This window comes from Suncus etruscus, chromosome 12 (assembly GCF_024139225.1).
Source record: "Suncus etruscus isolate mSunEtr1 chromosome 12, mSunEtr1.pri.cur, whole genome shotgun sequence".
NCBI lineage: Eukaryota > Metazoa > Chordata > Mammalia > Eulipotyphla > Soricidae > Suncus > Suncus etruscus.
The window spans coordinates 103,177,789-103,203,227 of NC_064859.1; the positions used below are offsets into that span (position 1 = coordinate 103,177,789).

At 42.5% G+C, this 25,439-nt stretch overlaps 1 protein-coding gene across 1 annotated transcript; it reads right to left on the bottom strand.

Annotated features, from left to right (window-relative positions):
• Window positions 1-13,228: 13,228 nt before the first annotated feature.
• Window positions 13,229-13,603, bottom strand: LOC126023891 (small nuclear ribonucleoprotein Sm D3-like). The gene has a single exon (XM_049784280.1). The coding sequence runs from the start codon at window positions 13,601-13,603 to the stop codon at window positions 13,229-13,231; it is 375 nt and encodes a 124-aa protein (XP_049640237.1).
• Between the last annotated feature and the right edge of the window lie 11,836 nt (window positions 13,604-25,439).

The following is a 25,439-nucleotide window of genomic DNA, read 5'->3' on the forward strand; positions in this document are numbered from 1 at the left end:
CCTTCAGCTCAGCCCAGACCCAGCCCACCTAGAGCCGGATAACCTGAGGCTCTCAGCCCTCCATGCCCCATGGCTCTACTGTCACCTCTGGGACCCTAGTTGCTCTGAGATCCTCTTCCCATGGAAGCCCAGCCTTCATCTCTATAAGAATAAACCTGTTTGATTTGGTTTTCAACAGACATGAGGAAATTCATCCCACTTGCTTGTAAGATGGAGTGTCTGTTGAAATAAAATACTTCGTCTGAGCAGGAGAGAGGAGGGAAGGTAGAGAAGGCTACAAGAAAACTACAAGCAAGAGACCATGATGAGCAAAGATGCAAAACTTTTCAACACATTCTTAGCAAAATGAATTCCAGAGCACAACAAGAGGATTATACACTAAAAATGCTCTTTCCCAGGATGCAGGGATTATGCACCATGTAGAAATCAATGAATGTGCTTCAGCACTAAGAGAAATAAAGCTGAAATTCATAGGATTATCTCAAGAGATGCAGAAAACGCCTTGAATAAAATCCAACAGCCATCATAGTCTTTCGAAACTTTAAGACTGAGTGCAGGAGCCAGAGGAATAGCCAAGTGATAGACCAGATGTGTGAGATGTGTGAGCACCTGAGGCCCATTTGGGTCCCTTGGGTACCGCCAGGCCTGAATTCTGGAATTCCAGACCACCACTATTAGGTTGAGCATCAGTAGATGTAGACTGAGAGAGATGGTTCTGCCTCCAACTCTGCTGAGTTCACAAGTAGTATCTAAGTATAGAAAGCATTATAAAGGCCACATTGAACTCAACAGACGAAGGTTGAAAACTTTGATTCTGGGACCAGAGTGATAACACAGTGATAGGGCGTTTGCCTTGCATGTAGCTGACCTGGGAGGGACCCAGTTCGATTCCTGGCATCCCATATGGTCCCCCAGCCTTCCAGAGGTGATTTCTGAGTGCAGAGCCAGGAGGAACCCCTGAACACTGCTGGGTGTGGCCCAAAACCCAATCAATAAATAAAGTTTTAAAGAAAAGAAAACTTTGACGTTAAGACTGGGGTTTTTGCTCTTACAAGTCCTGCTCAACATTTCACAGCAAGGCCCACCAGAGCAGCAGGATTAGTCAAGTTCGAAGGCATCCCCAAAAAAGGGAGATGCAGAAATGTTTCCATCTGTGTTCAAGACAATCCCAAAACACCCATTTGAAAAGCACCCAGTGTAATTCGTAAAGGTGCAGGATACAAAACTAACTCAGACAAGGCTGCATTGCTCTGGACTAAAAATAAGGCTACCAGGATGGAAGAAGGAAAATATCCCCAGGAACATTCGATTTAACACTCTCAAAACTATGTTAGTTGAACTATAATAATCATTTGAATCCATTTTCAAAGAAAGCTATTTTAATTTATTTAAAAGGAAGGCTATACAATAGCATCCAAATGAAATAATAATGAATTAAGCAAAGGAAATGAAGTGTCTTGGCACACAAAAACATATATAACAACGGTGAAGGATCTTGAAGAAGATAGAGTAAATGGAGAAAGATGTTTCTTTATTTTGAAGAGTAGAACTATCGCTAAAATATCACGATTACCCAAAGCCATGTGTAGATAAAATGCAATCGTAAACATCCTATGGTGTTGCTTCTAAAATACTTCTCAGACTTGTATGAAGCCACAAAAGAGTCTGAAGAGACAAAGCAACCTCGATAAAAGATGAAGCCTGTAAAATCACCCCATGAGTCATATCCCCAACCCCAGGTGAAAGAATCTAAAGCAGGGTCACGCATGAAGTAATCCAAAACAGGCTGAGGGTGAAACATATTATAGTCTGGCAGTCTTCGAATTTGTATCTCTAGCAAGCTTCATGCCAGAACTGTTTTTATTGAGTTCAGAGACCACCCCCAGGTGGGGCAGGAAGAACATAGTAAAGGCAGATAGGTCAGGCTATCCTGAGCCTGTTTCTCCCAGGTTTACATATAAGACAATCGTTTTGAGTGAAACCAAGTTGTAAACAAACAGATACAAAGAAACCAGAGATGATCTTTGTTTTCGGTAAAATAAGTGTAACCTAACAGAAATCCATGTCATATCTCAAACAATAGTTAAAACGTACAGTAATCAGGCCATGTGATGCTGATCTGACTATGAGCACTGTGGTAGGAGAAGCTGAATGCTGGGAATGTGTCATGCATGAAAGCCCATGGGCACAGGATTGTAAACCACAGTGTCAAAAAAAAATTTTTTTAAAGTGCCTCTCGGGGCCAAAACAGTGCGGCTCAGCAGTAGGGCGTTTGTCTTGCTCGCTGCTGACCTAAAACGGACCACAGTTCGATCCTTAGCCATCCCATATAGTCCCCCAAGACTGCCAGTAGTGATTTCTCAGTGCATAGCCAGGAGTAACCCCTGAGCGTCACCAGGTGTGCCCCCCACACACAAAAAAGAGCCTCTCCTAGAGGCAGGTGGGTGATGGGTGACAGGAAAACTGATAATTATTCTGTTTGGGGGCAGTGGTGAAAGGATGGATGTTGGACCATGGTATTCCTAAAAATCAATCCTAAATAAATTTGTAATCCACTGCAACTTAATAAAATAAATAAGTAAAATAAACATGATAAAATAAATTGAGCTAATATACATATGTAGAGAGTAGGCAGTTGATATTATACAAGAGAACCAGAAATGCTCAATAGAGAAAAAACACTTCTTCAATAGCCATGGTAAAGGAAACTGAGCACCCATGTATACAAAAGGCTAAAGCCTGAGCTTTTTTTTTTTCTTGTAACCTTACAACAATGACTCAAAGAAGATTGCATAATTAAATGTAAGGCCTAAAGTTATACAAATTTTAAGAACAAAACAGAGAAATGCATTTTTGCATTCAGGTTAGTGATCATTTTATTTTATGAGACTTCAAATGCCAGTAACAAAGGCAGAATTTAAACCATAAGCAGAATGAAACACACACACACACACACACACACACACTTTTCCCTCCTTTCACTCAACAGCATGGAGGCAGTATTTCTGGGCACCAAGATACCAGACAGAAGTTCTGAGAACCTGTGTCTTCGTTATCAAAGACTACTGAAAAAGCAGCATCTCAGTAACTTTAATAAACACTGTAGGATGGACTACATCAGATGGACTATGTGTATGTGCCATCAACTACAGAAAGGCGCACGGTACATTTGAAGATCCTCAACACCTTTGGTTATTGGGAAATGACAAAGTGATAAAACCTCATACCCACAGGATGATTTTCATAAAAATAAAAAATAAAAAAACAGGATGAAGTCTTATAGACGATTGGAGGGAATAGACATCCCAGCGCAGTTTTAAAGTCCCTGAAATATTTGCAAATATTGAGATGGAATGATAGCACAGTGAGTAGGGATTTTGTCTTGCATGCAGCTGATCCAAGTTCCATTCCAACATCCCAGAGGGCCCCCATTCCCATCAGGAGGAATTTCTGAGAGCAGAGTCAGGAGTAAGCTTTGAACACCAATAAGTGTGGCCAAAAAAATTTTACAAATGCAACTACTATAGGAACCTGAAATTTCTCCTTTGAGTATTTTTTACCCATTGAAAATAAAAGCTCTACAGCTCTGTTTACAATAGCCAGGATCTAGAAACAACTCAAGTGCTCGACAGCAGATGAGTGGCTAAATATACTGTGATACATCTACACAATGGAATACTATGCAGCTAGCTGTTAGGAAAAATGAAATCATGAAATTTGCCTCTAATGGATGGACATGGAGTCTATTATGCTGAGTGAAATAGTCAGAGGGAGAGAGATAGACATAAAGTAGTCTCACTAATTTGTGGGATTCAAGAAAAATAAAAGGCAGCATGGTAATACACCCAAGAGACAATAGAGATGGACAGAAGGACCAGCCACAAAGAGTGATGAGCACAGTTAGAAAAATAAGCATACTAACAACTACCATGACAATGATAGTGAGAGGGTGAGGAATAGAATAACTGTCTTGAAGACAGGCAGGGGTGGAGGAGAAGGGAAATGGGGAACACTGGTGGTGGGAGAGTTGCACTGGTGAAGGGGGGATGTACATTTTATGACTGAAACCCATCTACAAACATGTTTACAGCATAGTACTTAAATAAAAAATAAAAGTCCTAATTCAAAAAGACAAGCACACTCATGTTTATTCAGCAGCATTTATAATTGCCAAAGTATGAAAACAATCCTATTCTTTCAATGTACATGAATCAAGAATATGTGACAATATATATTTATGCTATTTATCTACAAAATAGATAAAATATTGTCATTTATTGTAAAAACATATTAATTGACAAGAGGGCCTTAAAAGCATTGTGCAAAATAAATCAGGCTGAGAGAGAAAGTATCATAGAATTTTGCTATGCGCATTATTTAAAGAAATAAATTAGCTAAATCAGAAAGAGAACACACAGTGGGTCTCAAGGTAGGAGCTCTGTGTCCTTCAGGGACAAGCACAGTTGGACAGAGGAGAGCTAGAAATCTAGAAACATCCATTTCCTCATTAAACAGCTAAATTATGGGGCTATAGTTAATATCACTGCAGTGCCTACCTGAAAGTTGCTAAGAATATTTTTTTAATCTCATAATAAGAGAAACATTGGAGGTATGAACCATAATGGCTATTACTGAGAACATCTTTTCGCAAAATATAGAAATAATGAATCATTATATTGTACACCTGAAACCAAAGCTAAGTGTCAATTATAACACCATATAATAAAACATGAAATCCTCTGCCCCAAAGAGGACCTGAAGAAGTAAATCTTCAAATGTAGATGTGAAAAAATAAAATAATTAATTACCCATCAATGAAAAGAACGCTAAAAATTCTTCATCCAGATGATAATAAAGAATCTCAAAATCATAATGTTTTAAACAAAATGATTCAGTGGATTCTGAATCCACTGGTCATATAGAGGTATATATCTGTGCATGTCTACATAACCATTTAAGGGACGAGGAACGAAAGAAACTAATGCCTCCTTTCTTGCTGTTAAGAAAACAGAAATGCAATCCCAGATGGCAGTTAACAAGATCGCAAGATGAGAAAAATATGGACTGGCCCCAACCTGCTGGAGCCATGAAATTGAATCAGTAAGAAACAGCATCATTAATTAACAGGGGAGACAGGCAGAAAGGCCAGGACTCCAGAGCGGATGTGCTTTCACTGTAGGGGGGCAGAACCAGCAGTACCGGAACAGGGCAGGATACTTACTGGGCCCTTGGCCCCGCTCTGAGCACCACTGAGCACCTACCTGCTTTTCAGACATTGCCCTCTGAGCCTGGTCAGCCCATGTTTTCTGAATAGCCTAAATCTTGACTGCAGGTTGCACGGACTGAGACCAGAAAGTCAACCTTCGTTAAGTGCTGAGGGTGAAAGTGGATTCCAGCACTAACGAAGCACCCCACATCACTGGGCCTCTTTCCCAAGGTCAGCCCATGGGAGGCAAACCCCAGAACATACCCATAGAACAAATCCACAAATCTGTTCATAAGGTAAGTGACTCATCCATGAGGATATCAATGGGATATATGCACAAACATATCCACAAGTATTAACTATGGTAATTATCATGAGTACTTGTCCATAGGACATATCCATAGATATATGTGTGTAAATATATACATATATATATGATTTACCCACAGGTCTTATCCATGGGATTTTATCCATAGGCATATCTACAAGACCTATCTATGTGATTATCCATGGACATAGCCACGAGACTTACCACAGAGTTATCCACAGGACTTATCCATGGACGTATTCAAAAGAATTATTCACTTGACTTATCCACAGAACTTATCCATGGACACATCAACAGGACTTTTCCACATATTTACCCAAAGATTATCCAAAGGACTTATCCAAGGATTATCCAGAGGACGAATTCAAGAGAATTAACAAGAGGACTTATTCATAGGTACTTAATGCACAGGTTATCCATAGGACATGTCCACAGACTTATCCAAGGATTATCCACAGAAATTACTCACAGGACTTATCCACAGAACTTTTTCACAGGACTTGTCCATAGACATATTCACAGGACTTACCTATGGACATATAGACAGGATTTATCTATGGACATATTCACAGGACTTATCCATGGACATATTCACAGGACTTATTCCCTTGACTTATCCATGAAATTTATCCATAGGATTTATCCATGGGCACATCCATAGGACTTATCCATTGGACTTATCCAACGATTATCCACAGGACAACCCAGGAATTACCCATAGGACTTATCCATGGGACTTATTCCCAAGACTTGTTCATAGACATATATCCATGAGGCTCATCCACAGAATTTATTTATGGACATATCCAAAGGACTTTTTCATAGGATTTATCCATGGACTTATTCACAGGACTTATCCATGGGATTTGTCCACACACTTATCCAAGGATTATCCACAAGACAAATCCACAGGAATTTCCCACATGATTATTCACAGGACTTATTCATAGAATTTATACACAGGATTTATCCATAGGACTTGTCCACAGATTTATCAAAGGATTATCCATAGAAATTTACCTCCAGGACTTATTCATAGAACTTATTCACAGGACTTGTATCCACGGGACTTATCCACAGGACTTATCCATGAGACTTGTCCATAGGCTTATCTAAGTATTACCTATAGGACAAAATCATGAGAATTACCCACAGGATTTATCCACAGGACATATCCATGGAACTTATCCACAGGGTTCATCCACAGAATTTATCCACAGGACTTATACATGGATATATCCAAAGGACTTATCCACAGAACTTATCCATAGACTTATTCACAGGACTTATCCATGGGACTTGTCCTCAGACTTATCCAAGGATTATCCACAGGAATTAACCACAGGATTTATCCACAGAACTTATTCACAGGACTTGTATCCATGGGACTTATCCACAATACTTATCCACAGAATTTATCCATGAGACTTGTCCATAGGCTTACCCAAGTATTATCTACAGGAAAAATCCATAAGAATTACCCACAGGATTTATCCATAGGTCTTATGCACAAGATTTATCCATAGGACTTGTCTACAGATTTATCTAAGGATTATCCACAGAAATTGTCTACAGGACTTATCCATGGAACTTATTCACAGAACTTGTCCATAGTCATATCCACAGGACTTATCCACAGTACATATCCACAGGACTTGTCCATAGACTTATCCAAGGATTATCTACAGGACAAATCCATGGTAATTACCCACAGGATTTATCCATGGCACTTATCCACAGGATTTATACATGACATCCACAGAAATTATCCACTAGATTTATCCACAGGACTCATACATGAACATATTCAAAGGACTTATCCACAGGACTTGTCCACAACTTATCCACAGGATTTATTCACAAGACTTATCCCTGGACATATCCAAAGGACTCATCCACAGGATTTATCCATAGGACCTATCCATAGGACTTATGCACAGGATTTTCTTTTTTTTTTAATTTTTATTTTGATCATAGTGGCTTACATATCTTTCACAATACTATTTTAGGTACATGTTAACATTGAATCAGGGGAATACCCACCACCAAATTTGTTCTCCCCCCCTTCCTCATTCCCTTCTGCAACCCATATTCCCCACCATCACCCCCCAGGCTGCTAGAGTAGGTGGTCTTCTCTTTGTCTAGCTTACTATCAGTGATCATACATCTGTTTGGTCCTGGTGCCCTCCCTTGTTTCTCCCTCTATTTGAGAGGCTAACTTAGATAAATCGAGTTATGTGGTTTTGTTTGAGGGAAAGAAAGGCAATAGAGTGGGGTAAAGATCAAGCAAAAAAATTTTTTTAATTAATTAAAAAATATGCTTAAAATGGGCGGAGTCCTTCTAGTGGCTATCAGCCTCAGTTTGAGAGAGGACATGAAAAAGGTAATTGAAACACCGTAACAATACAAAAATAAATGTCAAATTAAATATCCAGTGAGCCCTACAGCAATAAAGAGAAGCACCACACAATAGTCTCAGTTCTGATTTCAAATCATGCTGGAGTGCAAAAAGAAAGAGAAAGATAAGATAAAATAATATAAAATAAAAAGGAGACATCAACTTCAATATCTATACCAAAATAAAGACGTCAGACAGAGGCAGGGCTGCACCCAGAAGACTCCACATGCCACTTCTTCTGTTTCTCTTCAGCTGGTATGTTGGGGGCTCTGGGCAGGACAGCTAGCCATAGGCCCCCTGGGCTGACCACTTAGTCCAGGGAACTGAGATCCCCTCCACCCCAGACTGGACCCCATTCAGGAGTTCTCTTTTTACTATTATTCTTTTCATTTTGCGCCTGCACGACATATATACTTTTTAACAACGCTCAAAAATATTCTTAATTCTCGACTGTTTTTAGGAAAAAAATGGAATTCCCTAGATTTGGAGGATAATATTCAAATAGGTCTCTAAAATCAGTGTATATCTAGATGTGACTTCCTATACAGTGGTCCTCTCTGACTGCCAAGCCTAATCCATAAACAATTCATCTATACAATGTATATAACCCCTCTGATATATTTCCCCACTCCACACTAGAGCCCCTTCTATTCCCTCATCTCCTAATCCGGATTCGTTATCTTCCTCTTAATTAACCCTCTTTACCCTCACCAGTTCTTTAATTTGTTAGGCACCAAGACCGACCTCCTGCCCCAACAGATTCTGCCCTTTCGCACACCCCTACAAAGCTCATTATTACTCCTTAACCCCCAATCATCAGTATCCCACATTTACCCTTTTTAACTTCAGTACTACACAGTTCTAATCACAGACCAAAGTTGTGCATTGGATTTAACAACCCCTAACTATTTCAAGAGATATAAAATGGACACATATGTCTTTTGAATATTTTATGTGTGTTTTCTTTAACAGCTAGAACTCTTTCTAAATATTCTTTTACCATGATGATTCTACCCACTGTTTATCTTGTCTTCTCTTTGTGAGCTGTTCAATAAGGAATTTTGGTGGAAGAGTCCCCCAGTTTAATGCTTATGATTGAACCATGTCATGGGGATGTTGGACTTGTTCTTATGGCCCCCATATGCACCAATAATGCCACGTGGCATTGTTCCTGGTTTTCATAGGCACATTAAAATAGGAAATTACTATACATGCAAATAAGTTCTTATCTAATAGAAATTGGAACACACAAATCTCTTAGTGCAATGGGACCTTACACCCTGAACATTGATACAATGACCTGGCACAGGCCTCAGAATGGGCATCCTTCATTCACCCCTGAACCAGGGAAGCTATCTACGAAACCTCCAAGGTTTTTTATAACAACACCTGGAAGCAATCCTCTGCCAGGGAAGACCCTACCATGGTTCTGACATCAACCTGCTCAAAAGAGACTTCCCTTAACACTAAGAAGACTTGACAACAACAATGACCTGCTTACAGGACAGGGTTCTCTGCATTGCCCTTTAATTGTGAGGTGAAACGAGAGGACGCTCTGCATCATCCTGATTGCAATATAGGATATGCAGATTCCAGGATCTTTAATACAGAACATGATACCAACAACAGAGACTGTGTGAAAAATAAAAGTGTATTGGCACTACAGACAATGTCCTGGATTGGACAAACTATTTTGCCTGGAGCCTAGAGTTGGTCTTATGCCAGGAAACTTCATGGGTAGGGTCTCCTTGTATTTAGGCCAAGGCTTTTTCTTTCCATGTCCCTCATATTTTGGTGGGCCTATGCAAACAATAATTGCCATTCTAACAACCCACTTAAACTTAAACTAATATGCATGTGCATGGAAATGTAAAAAAGTACTTTGCCTTCCATGTTTAAGGAGTTACATAAGTTTTATGTCTTTAGATTGCTTAGTGTGCTGCTAAGAAATATTATGTACTACAATCTGGGGACTTGAGGGACAATGTAATTATACATGGGTTCTGTTTTATTTTTCTTAATGTTCTTTGGCTGAAAGTTCAAAGTTAAGATATCAGCAATGGGACTACTGAGAATTCTGTTTATGGGTGATTATCCTTCCACTGTAACTTTACCTTGTCCTCTTTCTTTGCATCTTTGTTCTCATAATTAAAAATAAAAAATTAATAAAAATAAAAAATATATAAAAAATTAAAAAGACCTCAAAAACAATCAATCAATTAATAAATATATATGTGGAAAAATGATTATTTTGTGCGTTTTTTCTTTTTTTTTTCCCCTGCATAGGCACAGTAATTATTGGGGATATTATAGAGGGAATTCCCTTGGCCTAGGAGATACAGGGTTTCTCCATCCCTAAAGTATACTGTCATGGAATTAACTATAGACTTCTTGCATGATCATTTACTCTCCCCTCTGTGCTTTTGTGGTGTATGGAAGACTTCTGCTTCGTCATGGATGGTAAAATCAGTCCTCTGTATCTAGAGATCTTGGTGACTGTATGCACAGGATTTATACACAAGATTTGTCCACAGACTTATCCAAGGATTATCCACAACACAAATCCACAGTAATTACCCACAGGATTTATCTACAGGACTTATCCATAGGACTTATGCACAGAATTTATCCATAGGATTTGTCCACACTTTTCTAAGGATTGTCCACAGGAATTACCCACAGGACTTATCCACTGAACTTATTCATAGGACTTGTCCATGGACATATCAATGGGACTTATTCACAAGACTTATCCATGGGACTTGTCCATAGACTTATCCAAGGACCATCCAAGGACAAATCCATGGGAATTACCCACATGATTTATCCACAGAGCTGATCCATAGGATTTATGCACAGAATTTATCCATAGGACTTGTCCACAGATTTATCCAAGGATTATCCACGGGACTTGTCCATGAACAAAATCCACCGGACTTATCCACAGGGCTTAACCATTGGACTTATCCAAGTATTATCCACAGGACAAATCCCTGGGAATTGCCCACAGAAATTATCCACGGCACTTATCCACAGGATTTATCCACAGGACTTATACATGGACATATCGACAGAAATTATCCACTGGATTTATCTACAAAACTCATACATGGACGTATCTATAGGACTTATTCATAGGACTTATGCACAGGATTTATACACATTATTTGTCCACAGTCTTATCCAAGGATTATCTACAGGACAAATCCACAGTAATTACCTGCAGGATTTATCGACATGACTTATCCATAGGATTTATCCATAAGACCTGTCCACAGACTTATCCAAGGATTATCCACAGGACAAATCCATAGGAATTACCCATAGGACTTATCCAAAGGACTCATACATGGACATATCCAAAGGACTTATCCATAGGACTTATCCATTGGACTTATCCACGGGACTTGTCCACAGATTTATCCACGGATTTATACACAGAATTTATTCACAAGACTTATTCATGAACATATCCAAAAAATTTATCCACAGGATTTATCCATAGAACTTATGGACAGGATTTGTACACAGGACTTTTCTACAGACTTACCCAAGGATTATTCATAGGACTTTTCCATGGGATGTAGTGGTGAGTGCAGCTATAGAAATAACTACACAGAGAACTACCATAATCATGTGAATGAATGAGGGAACTGAAAAGCCTGTCTGGAGTACAGGTGGGGGTGGGGTGGGTTAGAGGGAGATTTGGGACATTGGTGGTGGGAATGTTTCACTGGTGTAGGGTGTGTTCTTTACATGACTAAAACCTAATCACAATCATATGTGTAATCAAGATGTTTAAATAAAGGAAAAAAGAAAAATGTAAAAAAAAGAAAAAAAGAAATAGCAGGTTGTGTGCTTTGTTTGTTAAAACAGCTGTGCTTGTGCTTAATGTGATTCATTTCACTTATCCACAGGACTTCTTCACGGGACATATCACAGAATTTTTCTACGATATCTGCACAAGACATATTCACAGGACTTATCTAATGAACTCATATCTGGGCATCTCCAGGAGATATCCACAGGCCAGCTGAAGATGATGTAGCTCAACGGGCAGCTCCAGAATCTCTGTAAGCACAGACTCATGCACTATGGAACCAAGAAAACCTAGACTGGTCTAGGTATGAAGGACTCGAGGAATCCAAGGGGTAACTCAGCCTAAGCCAGAGGCTGGAGGTCCTTATTCGGAGTGTTGATAGCTCAGGGCAGAGAGGAGGGCTGGGACCTTTCAGGGCTGAAGCACCTTTTTGTCTTGAAGCCATTCAGATTGTCAAGATCTTTTCAGAATCCCCCGCAGAAACCAACTAAAAGCGCCACTGGTTGCTTGGGTCTCCCCTGAACCCTAGACACAGGCACATATGAAATTTGACTCTTCTAGAACTCTGCCTGCATTGTTCCCTCATCATTCCAGAGCTTCTTACACTATTCCAACTCAAACTCTTTTCCACTCACAATATTTTAAGGCAGCCCTGGGCACATAAAATACATACACAAACCCAAAATGTGCTGGTAATATGTCGCAAAGCTGTTTTAAAAAAAATTGTCATCACCACATTCAGTTTCAGGATCCCACATGGCCTCAATGCCATGGTTTAAGAGCAGCTCCACAGAACCCCAATTAGCCACTGAGCTCTTACATCCTGCAATTCACTCAAAATATCTACCTCAACCATCTATACTACGTTTGCTGTAGCATCCAGCACTACATAATGTTCTATAATTTTTTTTTTCAAAAAAAAAGAAGAGATAAGACAGTGGCAGGGTGTTTGCCTTAGATGCAGAAGGACAGTGTTTTTGAATCCCAGCATCTCATATGGTCTCTCGAGCCTGCCAGGAGCAATTTCTGAGCATAGAGTCAGGAGTAACCCCTGAGTGCTGCCGGGTGTGACCCAAAAACAAAAACAAAAACAAAAACAAAAAGCAACCATATTTATTTATTTAAACATTTTCCCTGGTCTAAAGAGAAAGATGTTAAAAAAAAAAAAAAAACTTAGAGGGGCCGGAGAGATAGCATGGAGGTAAGGCGTTTGCCTCTCATGCAGGAGGTCATCGGTTCGAATCCCGGCGTCCCATATATATGGTCCTCCCGTGCCTGCCAGGAGCAATTTCTGAGCCTGGAGCCAGGAATAACCCCTGAGCACTGCCGGGTGTGACCCAAAAACCACAAAAAAAAAAAAAAAACAAAAAAAAAAACTTAGAATATATCTATAAGCAGATACCTCCCAAACCCAGATAACCTAAATGAAAAAAATATGCGTAAATTTCAACTCAACAAATAAATTTATCTTCTCTCCTAGAAGATGTCCCCATGTCCCATTCCATGTCCTCTTCCTCTTACAGCCACTTGGGCCTTCAGACTAGCAGTCTTTCCCCAGCCGGCCCCTGAGCCTTGGTTTTTATTTTTCATGCTCTTTAACATGGGTGCATTTTTCAGCCTGCCAGGCAAAATCAGAAAGCAGATCTTGCTGCCATGAATGTACACTTTTTCCAGTTGTGCCATGTGGCCATCCCTACATGTGACTGTAATGTTGGACATCTGGCAGTTCGTGTTGTCCTCTGCCTCCATGAGCTTCCCACGGTATACTTCTCCAGTATTCGTCTCACAAGTCCTGATGTGGCCCTCAGCCTCAGCCTCACAGAGGACTTCGATTAGCATACCAATGGACATCTTGGCAAGAAATGAGTTTGGCTCCAGCCTCCTAGTTCATGAAGCAGTGACTTGGGAAAGCACGAGATGTACGAAAGAATCCTTAATGTTCTATATTATTTATACATCATCATTATGTTGTAATTGGCTTTGACTAAAATATAACCCCATGTGGAACACCATTCATATATGGTTTATCCCACTTGTAACTTTCATGTATTTAGAGTATACCTAATGGTTCTGGAGAGCTAGTAGAAGGATAAGATGTTTGGTATGCCTATAGCCAACCCTTAATTTATCCCTGGTAATGCATAGGGTCTTCCAAGCACTACCAAGAGTGACCCCTGAGTACAGATTCAGGAGTAAGCCCTGTGTACAGCCACGTGAGGCCCCAAAACAGAGTTAAAATGCATCTCTCAACTAGTACTAGTAAGGTATCTATTCAGTTATTAAGCAAGAAAATAAGTGCGACATTATTTACTGTAATGGTACACAGTTTCCTCTCTTTTATATTGCATTATCCTTTTTTATATACTCTCCCATTGATTTATTTTCCACTTTACAACTGACTCTGTTTCACAAACAGCTCTGGGCAAAAAGCAATGTAACCTCCCGTGCACACATTTTATTACTCAGATACCCCTTTGTTTTACTATATGGGGGTCCCTTATGGAATATTTCCTTGCATTCTCTCAAACAGGATATAGATAGAGGCATGAGTTGTGCTTTTCACAGAAAGATCTTCTGCAGGTCAGGTGACCCTGAGTGGATGAAATACAGGGGGGCCCATATTCGGGGACAGATGTAAGACTGTCCTAATTACCACACACACCTGGCCTGGCCTGCAGCTCTGGGTTGTCTATCCCTCCCAGGTACTCTCCAGAAGACTATTTTTCTGGGTGGTAATATCTGGGTGGGCCCACAAGATGTTTAGATTTAAACCTCACAGCTGTGGTGCCCAACAATCACCTGGGTGTCTGTGAGCTTCCTTTCTCTCCCATGTCTCAGCTCCTCATCCAGATTATACCCAACCTTGGCTCCTTGCATCCTGCATCGCCTTCCCCGGGCTAGTGGAAATGAGGATTCACAGTTACCCCTGAAAATAGATATTGGTACTTTCACAGCCACTCACTCTCTTCTCTACCAAATGGTCCCTTTTACAGCACTATTGGCCAGTAAAGCAGGAAGTGTGCAGATTCCAAACAATCTCAAGTGCAACCCAACACACATGCCCCCAGGCCCATCCTACAGAGACTGTTTTCCCATTTCAGTGTCCGTCCATGTGATTGCCAGAACTTGTCCTGTGAGGCTGATGTACTTCCTGTTATCAGCCTGCTCCTGTGCCTTATAGAAGACACAGAAGAATTTATCCATCCACCATACTTCAATCCATCTGTCTATTCATCCATGTATCCTCCCATTCACCTATACACCACCTATCCACTCATGCATGCATCCATCCACCCATTCACACATACATCTACCCACACATTCATATTTTCTATCTACCATTCATCCATATATCATCCAACCATCCACCAACCCATCCATCCATCCACCATCCACAATCTATTCATACACGTCCATCTACCCACCCACCATCTATCCATTCATCCACCATCCATTCATGTATCCATCCATCTACCCACCCACCATCCATCGATCACCCACCATCCATTCATCCATCATCCATCCATTCATGCATCCATCTACCCATTCACTCATACACCACCCACCCATCTATTGATCCAACCATCCATCTACCATTCATCCATCTATTCAACCAGCATCCACCCACCATGCATCCACCCATCTATCACCCATCCATACACCAATCCACCCATCCATCTTCCCATGAACCTGTGCATTCATCCATCCATCTTCAGTACCATTAATACATTATTGACATTGCTGGTAGGACTCCAACAAAAGGGGTATCTTCTTCTTGCCTCTGCTCAAGTTCATTTAACTTCAACCCTGTCCCCACTCCATAAATTTAAAGGCAACTTCCAGCGGCAGCAGGAGAATGCCTAGGCCAGAAAGGCAGGGTGCAAATTGCCCAGTCCCTCAGGGAGGAGTACCAGTTTTCATGATGGTGATTTTATTCTTCCTAGAAGGGTTATTAGGGTAAATCCAGATCCTGTGGTTGCCAATGATCAAGGCTTCATGCCCTCCCCAGAAATGGAATAAATCAATGCTCCTAAAGACTTGCTGGATCCCAGACACCTGGGCAAGTTCTCAGCTACTATCTCTCACCACCAGTTCTTCATTCCCTTTTCTTTTGCTTTCTGCTGTTGTTGTAATTCAGAAATGATTGATTTTTGTCTTTGTTAATGAAGTCCCTTTCATTTCCTTCCATTCTCTTGTTTCCCTTTCCTTTGTTAATGTCCATATTGATGCTGATTTATATTTTGCCAACCATGAAAATTCATCCAAGACCCCTGGCTTATGCCCAGGTCTTCTGACAGGAAGTAGGTTTTACAATGAGGACACTGGGACAAGAGATAGCACAGGAATTTTGATTCTTACTGGTGTTTAAAAATATAAAGATACAGATCCTGTTAAGCTGCACTTCACTCTACTTTTATTATGCAGGAAAGAAGAATTATTTTAACAAGAAGCAAAATGCTGGATGAACAGATGACTAAGTTAAAAAAGGGAGGGAGCATTTAGCTATGACAACATGATGTCACACGTGACTTCACAATGTCCACAAGCATCACTCTCTTCCTTTCCAAACTTCCCTGCTAAAGGAAGCTCAGCCTACATGATGCTGGCGAGGAGGGCTGAGGGTAACATTATTGGCTCAGAAAATCATGATTCATCACTTGAGAATAAAAACTGTTAACTGCAAACAGAATGGACAAGAAAACTTGAAGAGGTTGAGCAGCAGGAAACAAACCGTGTCTAGTACTATTTCTGTGCATAGTCATGTTCCTCATCTTAAATTGTGTATTTATATTATACTGTGGAGAATCAAACTCGCCATTCAGTTTCTAGCTTATCATTTTGACCTTTATAAATTCATATTTGTTCTAGTTTTATATTTGGCTTTTTTTTTTTTTTTGCTTTATGGGCTACACCCTGTAATACTCAGGGGTTACTCCTGGCTATGTGCTCAGAAATTGCTACTGGCTCAGGGGACCATACGGAAAACCAGGGATCTAACCATGGTCCATCCTGGATTGGCCGCATGCAAGGCAAACATCCTACCACTGTGCTTTTGCTCTGGCCCCAAGGTTATTTTTTAAGTGGACTTCACTGGTCTGAAAGCGAATCACTTTTTAAGTCCCTTTGACTTTAATAAGCAGACTCAGAGACTCAGGGGATCTATCCATGGTGCTAGTTGGTGCAAACCAAGTTTGCATTCAATCTCATGGATGATCTCAGGAAAATAAATGCCGAGTCAATCCAGCGTGCCAATCTAGGACAGCAAAAGCCAGTATTAAAAGAAAACCACAAAGCTACCTTGCACTTCCATGGTCCTTTATGGTTTTGTACAGAATTAATTACATCTCACTTTATCCGAAAAAATATTCCACAAGGTCAGACAAGAAACAAATGACCTCTTTCATGAACAACTTTGAAAGGGCTGAGTGTCTTCTACCAAGTATGTGATGTATCCATACATACCCATGTAAAGATGAAACTTTAAAGATGCAGAAGGATGAATCCACTCAGCATGGTGTTTACAAAAAAAAAACAAATAACAAAAAGCCCCACAAATAACAAGGGGTAACACTCTTTCAAAAAGTCTTTGGGGTGGGGCTTAAGGAATAGCACAATGGGGAGGTGCTTGCTTTGCTCTTGGCCAACCTGGGTTCTATACCCAGCATCCGATAGCATCTCGGAGACTTCAGAGCCTGCAGGGAGTGATTTCTGAGCTCAGAACCAGGAGCAACCCCTGAGAGCTTCCAGATGTAGCCCAAAACTGATAAAAAATAAAGCCTTGGGGTGGATAAATGCATGAAGTATAGGAATGCGTTTCAAAAATATTGGCACTTGGAGTCATCATCCCAGGATGAGTGTCTGAGCAAGACTGAGGCCCTCTGCTACGGTAACATGTTTGTGGTCACATTTTGGGGGGGGGGGTTTGGGCCACACCCGGTGACGCTCAGGGGTTACTCCTGGCTATGCACTCAGAAGTTGCTCCTGGCTTGGGGGACCATATGGGACACCGGGGGATCGAACCGAAGTCTATCCAAGGCTAGCGCAGGCAAGGCAGGCACCTTACCTCTAGCGCCACCACCCGGCACCCTGTGGTCACATTTTAATAGTGATGACCTCCCAAGAGGAGTTGTTAGGAATCTTATTTTTCATTGCCCATTTGCTTTTTTTTTTTTTTTATTTTGCCATTCTGAGGAAATATGACCTTAATATTTAACTGACCTTTTTAAAATAAAAAGGATGGATCTATGAGGGTAAAAAGCAAAAGTCTAATCTTTGGGTCATGTTTAGTAACTGGATCTCCCTGGATAACATCAATGCCCTTTAAGTGAGGCACTCACCTTTCAGAAAACTCCTGGAACAAGGAAGACCTTTAGATCTTCTGTGTCTCTTTCACACCATAGCTCACTAGAATTAGCCAGAGATTTTTAATCAGCAAGAAAACTATGTCCAGAAACCAAGGCAATTCCTTCTGCTTCTGCAGAGAGAAAGGCCATCAGCAGGAATACCTCAAACATTATTTTCCAGTATGTTGTGATCCCCTTCAAGCTCCAAACTGCTACTATTGAAAATAACGCAAGCCCTGCCAACTGAAATACACCCACAAAATCTCATGGTTGGGGCATTCAGCAGACTTGGTCTTGGTCTTCGAATATACCCACAGACCCATAGTGAGTACTCTCTTCACTTCCTGTATGGCGCAATGACTTCACACTTATCTAGTCTCTGGTGCCAACATGCCCACTCGTGACGCATACAGGGATCTTCAGAAACAAGCACATGATTGCCTTGGCAGGGGTGGGCGTGTGACATACCGAATGGATCATCCATGCCACACACAGGCAGAGCAGGCACTGTGGTAAAGCCGGAGCTCAAAGCTTCCATCTGCCCTGGCTGAGCTCAATCTTTGAAGCCACCAAACCACAGAGCACAAGGCAGCCACTTCCTTCCCTCACATTTAGGAGAGAAAAACCCTAAGGAGACCCACTTTCTGACTCAGCAGTGAGGAGACAAAGTCTCTGTAAGAGAGTCATGATAAATATCGAAGCAAAGGAAGACAAAGTTTTCCCACCTTTTTAATTTAATTTATTTATTGTGCACGTGAGTTTGGGCCACACCCATCAGTGCTCAGGGCTGACTCCTAGTTGGGGACAGAGTGATAACACAACAGGGAGGACATTTGCCTTGAACATGGCTGACCTGGGTTGAATCCCTGGCATCCCATATGGTCCCCCAATCACCACTGAGTAATTTCTGAGTGTAGAGCTAGGAGTAACCCCTGAGCACTGCTAGGTGTGTCCCCAAAACAAAAATAAATCACTCCTGGCAAGTTCAGGGGACTCTATGGGATGCTGGGGATCAAACTTAGGTCAGCCGTGTGCAAGGCAAATATCCTCCCTTCTGTGCTATCTCTTCTGCCTCTCTCGCCCACTTTTTCCAACAAGACTGAAAAGCTCTAGAAGCCAGATTAGCCAGCTGAAGAGGCATATTAGGGGGTGGATGGGCCTGGACACAGGACTACATGGTGTGTGTGTGTGTGTGTGTGTGTGTGTGTGTGTGTGTGTGTGTGTGTCCTAATAATTGGTTCTCTCTCTGCACCAACAGTGACAGACAGAAGGTCATATATGTTGCTGCTTGTTAGCAGGGAGGAGCACTGAGTCACACAATACTGTGCTGCAGTCATGGAGTCCAGCCTCTTCCGGCCTCAGCCTGTTGCAGGCCTGATCTAGATATGCCCCAGCTGAGAACAACTGTGAGGAAGGATAGAGTGAGAGAAAGGGAGGGAAAAGGCCAAGAGGAAGAGCATGAAGCCCAGCCAAGCTGAGGCCTGAGGAGGGAGGAGTGCAGCGGCCTCAGAAGAACTTCCTCTTCCCAAACAGAAGCCTCATGTCAGTGCGTGTCTTTGGCCCGTGTTTTTGGAGCTGCGGTTCCAGATCCACACGCTTATGGTTCAACTCTGCAATGGCCTTCCAGCTGCCTTCGCAAAGTTCCACTAGCATGGAGGATCTTCCCATCTTGTTCCACTAAAACAGGCTTCCTAACTCAGCTCACGCTCTGAGGCTTCCTAGTAAACAAACAGAACGTACGGACGGAAGAAACAAAAAGCCTGAAGCATCACTTCCCACTCCCCCATCTGCATGCTGAGGATTCAGATTCGGGAACCCCCACGCCTCTGATCCAATCGCCAGTAGGTCGCTATGGAAACGGGTCCCATCACCACGTCTGGAGGAGCGTCCACTTCCTGGACAAAATAGAGTAAATCCGTGGGGTTCAGAACCAAAGGCTCTGCAACTGGCTCTGGAGTGTCTCCCCTACATGCATGTGGGGACCCACAGCCCCTCATGCACACCCAAGAGGGTCTCATGAGGGAGCAGATCCAGGCTTCCTCTGGATCTGTGGGTCTGGCATCCAGAAGAGTCCAGAGAAAGGGCATCAGGAGCTTCGTGGGTCTGAGTCAGACCCAGCCAGCCTGTCCCTTGGACCCTCCCTAACCCTCAGACCCTCAAACCTTCCCTAGCCCTTGGGCCTTCTCTGTTTCTGATCATCCCTAATTCCAGCATTAGGCTGCCTGGCACAGAACATGAAAGAGAAAAATCCCACGAGGGGTGCTGAGAAGGACCCAGGGGCTGCCCCTGCCCCTCCTCACTGCCCAGCCAATCTCACCCTGGGCACCACTTGTCATAAAGCCCAAAGGGGGCAGTTTGTCCAACTCAACAATCCAAGAATCTTGACAGAAAATTTGTCTCCTCCTCTTCCTACTCATCTTTCTCCTCTTCTTCCTCTCCCTCCTCCTCCCCTTCCTCTTCCTGCTCATCTTTCTCTTCCTGTTCCTCCTCTTCCTCCCTTTACCCTCTCCCTCCTGTCCCATCTTCCTCTTCTCCTCTTATTCCTCCTCCCCTTTTCCCCATTTCTTCCTCCCACTCCACCTCCTCCTGCTGCCACTATCGCAGGTACCATCTGCAAGGGCCTCTACCAATGCCACACAATCTCTCAGAAAAGTCATTCAAGGCTGGGGTGTGTCCCCCAATTGTAGTAGCAGCAGAGTGCTCTGGGGAAGGGAGGACAGTCTGAGCCTGGGTCCCAGAGTGCAGCAGAGCTGAGGCCCTACCTATGAGAGACACAGGAGATGGGCCACTGGCATGGCTGGTCAGGCTGGCAGACAAGCTCACCAAGGTGCCAACACCAGGTAACCCCCTTCTCTTCACAGAGAAGGGGTACAGGGCCACCACCAAACACAGGTAGATTTTATGCTGCCTTTGCTTACTGGCCAGCAGAGGGTGTTTGTGTGTGTGTGTGCATAGATTGATGTGTATATATGTGAATATATGCATGTTTGCATATTCATATGTGTGTGCATATTCTTGTGTGTTTGCGTGTGTGAGCTTGTGTGCATGTATGTTTGTACATGTGTGTGTGTGTATGTGTGTGTGTGGTGAGGAGGAGAGCGGCCCTTCAGAGACTAGACAATAGAAAGGACCAAAGGCACTGAAAATCAGAACTTGTGCTTTACCTGCAGATCCTGGGTCCAGTCCTGGTCCTGGTCCTCCAGGAGGGTCCTGGGCACTGTCTTGCCAGGAGCAGTCCTTGAGCACTGTTGGGGGTGACTAAAAAAAAAGCAAGGAGTATGTAGCTATTTTTTCCATCACAAGTATTTCTGATTATACATTGGGACTCTTGCTCAACTCGAAGAACCTGCCTTTGTAACCCCAATTATAGACTAAAATCTTTTCTACTGCAGGGAATGGGCTTTTATGATGATCATGGACAAAAGGGCCTGTGTCCCTAGGGAATGCAGCAACATTAAAACGAGGTCAAATGGGCCGAGAGATAGCATGGAGGTAGGGAGTTTGCCTTGAATGCAGAAGGATAATGGTTCAAATCCCGGTATCCCATATGGTCCCCCGAGCCTGCCAAGAGCGATTTCTGAGCATAGAGCCAGGAGTTACCCCTGAGCTCGGCCAGGTGTGACCCAAAAACAAACAAACAAACAAACAAAAACGAGGCCAAAGGACAAGGACAGCTGGAACTGAGAGAGGCAGAGGGTGCAGGAAAACTGGGGGCACTGCTAGAGGAAGTGGACAGGGGTGAAGGGGCAGGGCTGAAACATTGCATGCCACCATGCCATGAAGATAATGATATGACCCTGTGAGGACACAATATAAATTCTGCGATAAATTTTGGGGGTTCTTTGGGGGGAAGCTACACTCAGCAGTGCTTAGTCTCTGCACTCAGGAATCACTCCTGGCGGGCTCAGGGGGCCCTCTGGGATGCCGGGGATTGAACCCAGGGCATGTGTTGTGCAAGGCAATTGCCCTCCACGTTCTGCTATTGCTCTGGTCCCTTAAGTTCATTTTAATTTAATCACGACATATAAAAATGAGACGTGAGCATTTCTGGGCCCAGAAACCATGGAACTCGCTAAACTTGCCACTGGAGAGACTATCCACAGAGACTTTGGTGCATCAGGGCCAGGATTCAGAAAAGGGTTCTGAAGTCTGTGGAGAGAGTGACCTTCTCAAAGCTGTAAGGTTAGAGGGATAGGACAGGCTCCTCATAGAGGGAGGACTGGATGTCTCATAGGGGGTACACCAGAGACCTCCCATCACGGGCGGGTCCAGAAGGCTACAAATGAGCACTGGAGTGAGAAGCTGGAAGCTGCAGGCAGAGCCCTGGGAACGAGGCTGAAGCCCTGAGTGGGGAGAGAGACCGGGGTGCCTTGGAGCAGGAAATTCTGTTTCTAGGGTCCCCTGAACCTCCACTTTAACATCTGGAGCCAGAGGTGCTTTTTTTCCCCCTGGGGCTAAGGTGCTGATTCAGCACCTTGAGTGGCTGAGCAAATCTCAGAGCTAATGATGCTTCTTTGCACCCCTGTCTGGAATTCGCGTCCTGCAAGCTGCCCTCGCTAACCTCCCTAACGCATTATTGATCACAAGTCAATGAATCGACATCCTTTCGCCTGCCGTCCACGCTTCATGGCTGGTGCTGAGTCAATGTCTTCAGAGCCTTGCAGTGAGAACCTAGCTTCCCAGCACCCTGAAGCTCCCTAACTTCTCTTCTCCCAAATTCAGACAGGGAGACCAGCTGTCACTAGCACCCCTGTGCCTCCAAGGGCCTGTTCACTTTCTATTTTTCTGACCCACACACCCTGTGCACACACTCAACCAACTGGGACGAAGCTTGCTACAGAAAGTGGGGGATGTGGTGGTGTGTTTGCCTTGCACACAGCCGATCCAGGACTCGCAGTGGTTTGAATCCCGGCAAACCATATGGTCCCCTGTGCCTGATAGGATTGATTTCTGAGCTATTTCTGAGCGCAGAGCCAGGAGTAACCCGTGAGCACTGCTGGGTATAACCCAAAACAAGGAAGGAAGGAAGGAAGGAAGGAAGGAAGGAAGGAAGGAAGGAAGGAAGGAAGGAAGGAAGGAAGGAAGGAAGGAAGGGAGGGAGGGAGGGAGGGAGGGAGGGAGGGAGGGAGGGAGGGAGGGAGGGAGGGAGGGAAGGAGAAGGAAGAAAGGAAAGAAGGAGGGAGGGAGGGAGGAGGGAAGAAAGGAGGAAGGAGGGAGGAAGAAAGGAGGGAAGGAAGGAGGGAGGGAGGAAGGAGGAAGGAAGAAAGGGAGAAAGGAAGGAAGGAGGAAGGAAGAAAGGGAGAAAGGAAGGAAGGAGGAAGGAAGAAAGGAAGGAAGCAAACAAAGTGGCAGAAATCTTAGAAGAAATTCCAAGTCCACAGAACTCAGTTTGGTCAGTCTTAAACTTCTCAAATATTTCCAGTCCTACCGCTGTTGTTTACAGGCACTAATTTCTCTCAGAGTTATTTGCACAATCTCTCAGATATTTAGAGTTTTTAGGCCTGGCCATCCTATGACTCATCACTCAACTACAAATTAACTTATATAATTTAACAAATCAGTCCTTTGCTTAATAGCCATCACAAGAGAAGGTAGGGGTTATACAACTTTCTATGTATTATTTTCTCCTTCTTTCTCTCAGGAAAAGCCTCAATAAATAAATACTCAAAAAAGTATTCAATAAATATTTATCAAATGCATTAATATATTTGAATGAATAGTTATGCCAGTACTACAGAGACAGAAGCTCCTTGATATTTAATGATTGTTGTTTAAATGACTGATTTGCTCATTAAACATGATTAGAAAGATAGATATCTTTATGGTAGAATAAAATAAAACTCTCCCCCCCACACTTTTTAATGATGCCTTCTGGTAACATGATAAATCCATGCATCCCTCCTGAATGTCTGAAAAATGATACTTTCAGCAATAATACAGGCATTGAAACCAACTCGTGTTTTGAACAAGATTTATATTTAGACTTATAACAGCATTTAAGGAGTGAGTAGCTGTCAGAAAGAACCACAGGATATCATAAATTCAAAGTTCCAAATTTCAGACGAAGAAACCCAATAAAGACGCCACTGTCTTTGGGAAAGATCGTGGAGTATTTTTCTAGCATTTAAGAGTTTCACTCTGGCAATAGTGTGAAGTGTGCTATTTTGAGTAATATTTCAGGGAATTTGATCTTTATGTATTGACTCAACACATCATAGTTTTAAAGGCAGTCCTGGGTGTTCTATGATATTTGAAAATCCTCTGAGGTGAGGTGAAGACAGTGATTTTGAAGCATTACAGCTCATTTCCATCCACTAGAGCTAACGAGATTTCTCCATTTTATTAGTAAATGACTTCCATGGTAGTTCTTAAGACATTTCTAATAGAAATTTTCCTGACAGAGACTTGGAGCCCCATCACGGAAAGATGTGATCCAAAGGCTGGCTTCCTCTTTATCTGTGCCATTACATCATGACAACTACTCAACACTTCTTCAGATGTCACAGACACATGGGCACACACCAGTATTATTTTTCTTGGACTCCTTTTCCCAGTCTTAAACCCCCTTGTCCACTCAACAAACATTTATGCACTTATATTTGTCACCCTAGCACCAGATTAAGCATGAAGCTTATATTTTTGATGGAAATAATTGTTCACTGGGGAAAATCACTGTCCTGTGTTTTATTCCCACTTCATTTATCTCCCACAAGCAGAGCAAGGGGTTTCTAGAAAATCTGACATAAACTACTACATGAGAGCACTGAATATGAACATACATCTCCGATTCAATGACTTCATGTTTCAGAACTAAGTTTCCTGTTAACTATAGGTATTTGCTGGTAACCAAATATGATACCCATGAGATTATATAATCTGTATATTCTATATATGCGCATCATACAGTGAATATCTACACAGAGAAGAAAGTTCTATTTGAACGGGGAGCCTTTCTGGAAATGTTCCTTTAGGCAAGTTTCGCCAATGAGCAATACTGATCTTGGGGATATGTCCTCCTTCTCTATGTTCATAGAAGGGTCTTGTACACTGCAAAACATTTAGCTGTATTCCTGATTCTATCTGGTTCTATTCCTGGCTCTATCCAGGACATCATCCATGGCTCTATTTCTGGTTCTTTCCCCTTGTTTTATCCCCTTGTTCTATCCCTGGTTCTAAACCCCGGTTAACCCACTGGTTCCATTTTTGGTTCTATCCCTGCTTCTACCCACTGGTTCTATCCAGTAGTTCTATACATGGTTTTACCCATGGTTCTATCCCTTGATTCTATCCATGGTTCTATCCACTGGTTGTATTCCTGATTCTATCCACTGGTTCCATTCTTG

Bases quoted from the DNA above. Each gene is read 5' to 3' on its own strand.
- LOC126023891 (XM_049784280.1), bottom strand. From the start codon at position 13,603: ATGTCCATTGGTATGCTAATCGAAGTCCTCTGTGAGGCTGAGGCTGAG.